The 8,663-nt window shown below is 45.3% G+C and overlaps 1 protein-coding gene across 2 annotated transcripts in view; it reads right to left on the bottom strand.

Moving 5' to 3' along the window:
• Window positions 1–4,407: 4,407 nt before the first annotated feature.
• The window catches only part of LOC119394627 (neuropeptide-like protein 31), an 18,387-nt gene continuing 14,131 nt past the window's right edge, over window positions 4,408–8,663 (bottom strand). The window contains exons 1-2 of one of the 2 annotated variants that reach the window (XM_049415889.1): window positions 4,698–4,789; window positions 4,408–4,664 (exon numbers count right to left, since the gene is read on the bottom strand). In XM_049415889.1, the coding sequence (XP_049271846.1) occupies window positions 4,408–4,664; window positions 4,698–4,770 (330 nt within the window). In that variant the 5' untranslated portion in view covers window positions 4,771–4,789. Of the gene's footprint in view, window positions 4,665–4,697; window positions 4,790–8,663 lie in introns of those variants that run through there. The other variant, XM_049415887.1, reaches the window with a different exon arrangement.

The following is an 8,663-nucleotide window of genomic DNA, read 5'->3' as shown; positions in this document are numbered from 1 at the left end:
TGTCAATAGAGCCGGCGACATGTCGGAACCTGAAGTCACCTTTTGCGTTGGTGAGGTATAGGCCGTCGGGGCTGGTAGCCCTGGAAAGTGCTACGTAGACCGACTTCAGTGGATGGCAGTTATAGTATCCGAATGCTACCTGGGCGTCTGTGGCCCTTTGTGACTTATATATAGCTGTGGCGTTTGCTTGTGCAAGGGGAAGCTGTGCCGTCTTACACGAGATATTTTTCTAACGTATGTCGTGGTTGTGGTGGTTCACAGTCCCACGGGCATTCATTTGAATTGTATTGATTGTGTGCAGCAGTCACGTGCATCGTCCTAGCTGGGACGCCAATGCCTACCGTGGACGTTGGGAATTCAAGCCACAGTCGCAAGAGGTTGCCTTGTTCGTCACGATCGATGTACCATAAGGTGCCCATGGTTGCATTAACGAGGCCGTCGCTTACGTCGATGTTGGCCGCAATCGTGTACGGCTTGCTGATGCTCATCTAAATTGAGGCCGGCAGGCTACTCATATCACTTGCGTTCATTTTGGCCACCTTGGTCAGGGCATCCCTGTTTACATGCTCGTTCTTACAGCCAGTTAGTTATCGCATGCGGGATGACATACGTTGTCCGCAGCGTCGAGACAACGTGCGTTATAGCGGTCGACGTCCGCATTGCTGTAGTATAGCCGTATGCCATCAGGGCACTTAGCAGCAGCTTCTTCACGTGTCACAAAGCAGCTCTCAATCAATCTGACGTTATCCTCGGTCAGCATGAGGTCACCGCCCAGCCGCATATGAACAGAAGAAAACACTCGTCATTCTGGCACACCATGTGGACGAGTGGATGGCAGACGAGCGTCTTCCAGGCGTGTTCTGTCTTCAGCTCCTTCACTTGCCTTGCGTTTCAGTGTATGTTCACCGTTAATGCGTTGAGACTGTGAATCATTTGTGGCACATACCTACATAACATGAACTGTGGTATGCGGGTATGTGCCACACGTGACTGAGGGAAAAGGATTCATGACGTACGTGACAGGTGTTTTGCGTTATTCATGTCATGACCAGTGAAATGTGATCGTCCATATAGTGATCCCCTGCTATGCGAATTTTGGTATATTACAATTTATGGAGACAGACGAGCAGGAGAGCGCCCGTACGTAGACAGACAGACAGACCAGACAGACAGACAGACAGACAGACAGACAGACAGACAGACAGACAGACAGACAGACAGACAGACAGATAGATAGAGATAGATAGATAGATAGATAGATAGATAGATAGATAGATATAGTAGATAGATAGATAGATAGATAGATAGATATAGATAGATAGATAGATAGATAGATAGATAGATAGATAGATAGATAGATAGATAGATAGATAGATAGATATAGATAGATAGATAGATAGATAGATAGATAGATAGATAGATAGATAGAAGCGGCCAAAGTGCCTGAGGTTCGCTAAGAAATGCTTCGCATTTAAAACAAATCGTTATAATAGTGCTGATACGAGTAGAAAGTATTTGAACGCTGGAAGACTTAAATGTTGCAAAAAGAACAATTCCAAATTGTGCTCGGTACTGTGCTCGACACGTTACGCGTTGAAAAGAAAGTGGACTGACTCCTGATTTACTGAATACTTCACGACTCAGAACGGGCTGAACTGTCGATTAAAGAATTTATATCACTGATATGTAGCCGAATAAAGACTTAAAGAACTAATATCCGCATGACAATGTGTAATGGCACTTGGGCGAGTGCTTTCCACGTCATAAATGTCTATTAATGAAGCTTACAGAGCTCTTGCGACACTGTAGTATGGAATTCTGAAAGCAATACACCAAAGAAGTGCAGATACTAACTTTACCGGTGACGATGTTCTTTTCTTTTTCTTTTTGTGTTTTTCTCTTGGATAATAAAATGCTTACAGGGAATCACACACACGACAGGAATAAACGAGTGACGTTCCCAGTAATTAATATTACGTAACATTAATCAGAGAGCTTGACATTGCAATATTCCTGCCGTCAAAGGCGAATGACCTTTCAGCCAAACAATAAGGTGTACGGGACGTCGCAGAAGTCACGCGAACCACGAAAGCTTCGATGACAGCAGCCTCACTGATGTCGTTGTGGAATATTGGTAAGAAAATCGTGCCTGCGCATCCCGGCATCCCCGCTTTTTTTAAAACGCGTCATCATCATCATCATCATCGTCATCATCATCCTGACTACGCCCACTGCAGGACAAAGGCCTCTCGTATGTTTCGCCAATCAAAACCCAGTCCTTGCTTGCTGCGGTCACGTTATCTCCGCAAACTCCTTTATCTTATCTGCCCACCTAATTTTTCGCCTCCCTGCGCGCGCTTATCTTCTCATGGAATTCAGTATGTTACTCTTAATGACCAGTGTTTATCTTGCCTACTCGATACATGCCCTGCACATGCCCGTCTCTTTTTCTTGATTTCGACTAAGATGTTCTTAACACCCGTTTGTTCTCTAAAAGAGAGAGAAAAAAAAGCAATTGTTTGTGAATTAGTAAGCTACAATTTCACAATACTGAACACACCACTCTTACCTCTAGAAGACGCTTGGAAAGCGCGAAAATGTGCGAAAAGGAAATATGGGTGGCGACGCCACCTTGAAATTCCCGTAGCAAAAGCCATGACGTCGTAAATTCTGACGGCGTCTACTGGGTCATACGTAGTTTCCAATCGGTGAAATAAAGTGCATCGCTCACTGAAAGTGCCACAGATTTAACATACCAATTTCAGCAAATCAAATGTTGAGCCAATGTCGCCTCAATACGGAAAATACATTTTGAAATCCGTGACGTCACGCGCAGAGGTTTCGGCACGAAATTTAAAAATGAAAGTTTGACCTTGATTTTCTCGTCTATTAATGAACATATCGGGATAAATTAACGAGATTAGAGTTCTGAGAGTACATTTATCAATCTAAACTGATTCATTGTTTCGCTTTATTGTCCATTTAAGGTTACACCTATCATTTTCCTTTCCATGGCTCGCTGCGTCGACCACGGAAAGGAAAATGATAGTGTAAACGCGTGTGCAGTTTGTGCAAATGTCGCTTGCAGCGGCATCTTTGACGGCGCGCTCCTTTCGTGACGACGTTTGAATATCTAATGACGTTCCGCAAAGACGTTTTAACAAGTCCATAGGAGCCTAGCCAGGAAATCAGGTAAAATTGTGTAAGATTTACGCGACTATATAATAAAACTTTGGATCCGGCGAAATTGCTTTCGCATTAGCTTATTTTCAGGGGTACTCAGCCGAAAAAAAGCGCCAGGGTCATTTCGGTGTTAATAAGTACAGATAACACAGTCTAAGGAGTGAACCGATTCAAAGCGTAGCTACAAGGTATGTATACGTCTTCTTTACTTCGACATTTCAGCACTAGGCCATGTCCCAGTGCAGATTTCTACCGTTCGGTCTTCCCGAATACACACGTACGGAGGAACATTTTGCCGATTTTCTTCTTGTTGATTTTGTCTACGTCCGCTTAATTGAGACACTCTTATTTATCATGGAGTTTAAAGGACCCCTGACAGCAAAATTTTTGTTCGCGACTTTTTGCTGTAATTTGTAGCTTTGTGTCTGGTAATCTCTAAATTAAATCGTAAATGCTCTAGCGTATCGTAAAACTAATTCTGGCGTAGTTAATTGTGACCATTTTAGCATCACTTCAAAACGCCCGCCTAAAAACCACAATAAACGGGCGCGCCCATGCGGGGGAGCGTCAAAGACCACGTGCACTCAAGCTGTGGTGACGTTGAAAGCGCTACCTCGAGAGAAGCCCGGCAACAGAGCGAGAGGGGTGCGGAACAGGAGGCCCTCGCCGGGTGCCAGTCGTCGTATTGTGCACGTGCGCCCTGCAAACATTCTGTGACGTCCACAATACTTGCTTTACTCGTGGAACGTCGCACAGGGCCTCTGTCTATAACGTCATACCAGCATGTCGCAAGGTGCAGCCAACTCAAGTGAGCACTCACGGTTACTTTAAAAACCAAATTAAGATATCTTAAAGGCAACTTTCATCACTAATAATCGGTCAGATGGCCCCTGTATACAGGAAACTCAAACAACACAAGATCTCGGGGTTTCAATTTTGGTGTCTGGGGTCCTTCAAGCTACTATCATGTCGTTTTCTTTCACCAATATTATCAAACAAAATGAGTCAGGAAAGTCTCTTTTTTATTCTTCATGTATATACACAGATCACATTTCATTTTTGGCGCATTTTCTGGCTGAGGAAGGATGTCTTGCCAAGTGAAGCGTGACTCCGCATATAACAGTTCACCGAAGACAACGGCGACGCCATCTTTTGCGAAGCACAGCTCGGGGATCGAGTGGCAAGACATTCGGTCCCTACCCATAGGGTGTGCCGGTGGTTTCTTCAGCCGTGATATCCATGGCCGTGACCGTAGCCGTGTCCGTAGCCCTGACCAAGCCCATGCCCGTAGCCTCCGTATCCGCCATAGCCTCCATAGCCGCCGCGGCCACCGTATCCACCATATCCACCGTATCCACCGTAGCCTCCATACGATGCTGGGTGCTGAATGTGCGTGGAGTAGGAGAAAGCCCGACCAGCTGGATAGCCGCCGTAGCCACCTCCGTATCCTCCGTAGCCACCTCCGTACCCTCCGTAGCCGCCTCCGTAGCCGCCTCCGTAGCCACCGTAGCCACCTCCGTATCCGCCGTACCCACCGTAACCGCCGTAGCCACCACCAAGGAAGCCAGCCGACGCAACAGCAGCCATAAAGGCCAGGGAGACCAATGTAATCGGATTGAGGAAAAAGAAAAAAAAATGTCGAAGTCAGCATGGCACGTGAACGACCACACCGTAAAACCCTACTTTCTTGCTCACCCTTCTGCAGGCGCTCCTGCGCGGTTGGTAAGCTGTCTTGATCTTATAGAATGCTGGACTCCGCTTAGAAATACGACCATGCAAATCTGTTGCATCACTGGCCGAGCACGAAAACATCGCTGAGGTATCAATTTTATTCTAGTTTAATATTCCGAGAGAACAGCTTATAACAAGCACATGTTTTGTTTTCAATCCCAGCAAAGATATTGATTTTGAAGTTGGCGTTCGTATTCGTTTCAGCAGCATTTAATACCACAGACACAAGTTGGCGTCCACGTAGTTCGCTGTAATGATTCTGAATAGAGTTTTCAAGGTTCATCAGGCTCTTCCTCAGATGCTTCCTCAGGTGCCCCTCTTTAAGGGGGCCCATTCAAATCACTGAAGAAAAGTGGTGGCTCCGATTTACAGAGCTCGGACCTACTTCCTCTGGTCCGGGCCGTCCAGAGGGCCCACGATACGGTGGTAAGGCTTGGCTTACCCGTCCCCACGTGGACAGGCCCGACATGCTGCCTTAGGGCAGCTTGGCTATCTCTCAGGGCTGTTGTCAATAAGTTCACCATATCCGTATTCGTATCAGTCTTCCGTCCAACAAAATCTTGTTGCACGCTAGCAAGGAGAAACGAAACTTTGTAGGTATTGCTTGTTCTGATGGCTTGGTGGGATATTACATAATTAATGCGTAAACGAAAAGCAACGCAAGCCTGTCACAGTTAGGTAGCGAAGTACAACAGGTTCTTGATGCTCATTTAGGAGAGGGCCACCGAGTTTAAATCCGCCACAGATATGTTCCTAAACACGAGGCCAAGTTCACCGCTATTATATCTAATGTCACACCGCACGAACGAAACTATCCCTGTTTTTCTGAACAGCCCCTCTAAATCCTCTTCTTCACTTATCTTAACAAATTGTGTATTTCAGTATTTTACTTGTCATTCAGCTTTTCTTTCCAAACGTTTGCTTACACTTCACACAGAACATTTTCCTCTTTGTTAAGCACCTAAAATACGTAAACTCAATACCAGTGGGAAATTCTGTTGACTAGAATGTCTCTGTCAAGGGCCCTTCAAAGTTAACCCACTTCTGGTCTTTCATCAGCTTGATGCTATCAGTCTCCAAGAATGCAAACTAGGCAATTTAACTGTCACGTGGATCCTCGACTTACCATCGACTTCATTTTTTCGTTGCTTGACAGAGAGCTGTTCGGTGCGGAGCTCGACGGCCAAAGCACGGTTCACACTGCTCGCCATGTTGGTGCGGTGCGCGCTTTTAAGGCGACTCCCCGGCCAGCCTCTTCGTGCGTGGCTGTACACGCGTAAACAAAGTACGAAAGAAAAAGAGGTCACAACGCAACTTGTATGAGTGAAAGGTACGGAGCGGAGGAAAAGAGGGGGGGGGGGGGCTGCTCTTCACGGAAACAATGGCACACCGCAACAGGGCGCCGATCGACCCCCCCCCCTGCCCCCCGTCCCAGACCCTGCAAAGCTGACCACACCTATAAGCTGTGTCTTGCTGTTCACTGCGCTCTCACTTGTCTCCTTCCCAGGAGTGGTATTGACGGTCGGCGGCCTTCGGAGCACGCAAATTGGGCGCGCACGAGAGGGCCGGACTTTGTGTTGCTCTTTGTACGGTATCGTGCATTCGAGATCGAGCAACTGTCACCGCTCCCTCTCCCCACCAGAGGCCGTCAATAAGACCCGTCATTCGGCAGAAAAAAAAAAAGTACGATTCCGGGTTTAGCTCACGCTCCGCTTCCACTAGGCGTAAGATAGCACATGACTTGGGCAGTCTTTCTTACCGCAACCTCGTCCTTAACGCATGATCCAGTTTACATACGCAACACATCTTCATTACAGCCCTTAAACCTACACAAGTCCTCAATACGGTGCTTTAGAACCTCTGATGCTCTGATAGCGATTATAGACATCACGAAAATGACCAGACGCACACTTGCGCAACTAACGCTTATTACCGCACTCTTTATTACGAAACATTCATACTGAATGTCTTGATTCTGCTTTACTGTGTTCATTAGCACAAGGAATATCCGTCCTGTAGGCGCGAATAAAACGAGGTCAGGAATCTAATATATTCAAGAACTTGTGAATATGAATAAATTATTTCTACAGAAGTTCGTGTTTATGGTCGTAGCAATGATGACATTTAGATTTTCATGTTTTATACGAGCTCATATTACTGCTTTGTAAATGAAATTACAAGAACTATGTGGCTAAAATCTTTATAACTTCTTTTGGCTTTGTTAACGCGTGTCTCCTTCTATTGTCCCTTATTGAATATACAGATAAAGGTGCATCATTTTTGTTCGTTTTATTGCGGCGTCATTCTGTGATGACATCGCAAGCTTTCCGTCAAATGAACTGGAGTTACATATCTTCATCAGTCTGCGTATTAGATGTTGCGGATTAAAAACATAAATTCATATACCACATATCTAGAAGGCGTGTGAAATAAGCTGATAAATCAACGGCTTTTTTTTTTCATGTATATATATATCACGAATTTTGCACTGACGCTGCTTCTTACGTAGGAGCAATACAAGCTTTAGCCGCAACCGCGGTCACATTTCAATCATTGCCCGCCCGTGCTTTGAAATACGAAAATGTCGGGCTGAAAATTAAAAATTGTCCTGCTTAACAGCAGGCTTTCCCCGTGCTGATGTGCGCTTGCGAGTCGTGTTCGTTGAAGAAATATGAAAGAAATAAAGCTAGATACGTTTAAGCTATGGTGCTGGCAAATGCTCTATAGAATCGCATAGGCTGCCCAACGAACCAATCATCATTCATAAAAGAGATGAATCCCAATTATGATTCGGAGCAGATAAACTAGTACTCACACGGTGCGCTGCGTCTTGTTCCTCAAGAAACTAATCTTCGAACATATAAGCCATTATTCGTCCCATCCTCGAATGTCGTTGTATTGTGTGAGATCCTGATATTTTAATACCACAGTGTCTAAACTGTGGTAAATAAAAAAAACTAGAATCAGTGAAAAAACAAGAGCGTGTTTGTTAGATATAACGAGCATTTTTCGCCGTCTCATTTTCTTCCCAAGCTTGGTCTCATTGCTCTTGCAACGCGTCGCCGTCTTGGTTGCCTAAAATTTCGTTACATGTAAATCAACTCGCCTCGTCCCCCTTCTCTAGATAAATATTCTTACTTTCTCCGAGCCTCCATCGACAAGGAGTCATCATGTCCTAAATGTCAGCTTTTTTTGTCACCCGCACTGACTATTTAAATACAGATTTTTCCTGACAACCATCGAAGCCTGCAACTCAGTACCGGAAACTATTCTTCTCTAACGCCCACAGAATTTATGCAAACTTCCTTGTAAATAATCCTATGTTTGTTGATCCCACTCCTGCGATAGCCCCATTAAGGCTGCAGTTTGTATAAAATAAAAATAAATCAGTGCAATGAAATGAAATGAAATGAAATGAAAAAATAAAATGAAATTTTGGATTCTTCATGGAGGGCTGCAGGTTGAATAGGGTGAAAATTAATCGTTAAGAAAAAAAAACTTGGAGGACGCTTGAGCTTCGCCTTCAAGAGTAGAACGCGATAGCCTAATAGGGCCCGGTGCGCATCGCCTTCTCAATTGCTAGCCTGCTTCGGTTCCCGGTGCATGCCTCAACCGTGCCGTAAGGAAGCGAACGACTGTGCGGGTAACATTGGCCGTTTCAAACTGTCCTAGAGTGTCTACTGCAAGCACAGTTGTTAATGCCCACTACGTCCAAGTCTTCCTTTTGCTAATCAGCGAAGGGCCCAGTA

The sequence above is a fragment of the Rhipicephalus sanguineus genome, chromosome 5, assembly GCF_013339695.2.
Source record: "Rhipicephalus sanguineus isolate Rsan-2018 chromosome 5, BIME_Rsan_1.4, whole genome shotgun sequence".
NCBI lineage: Eukaryota > Metazoa > Arthropoda > Arachnida > Ixodida > Ixodidae > Rhipicephalus > Rhipicephalus sanguineus.
The sequence above is the reverse complement of the archived record's forward strand: the minus strand, read 5'-3'. Positions and strand labels throughout refer to the sequence as shown.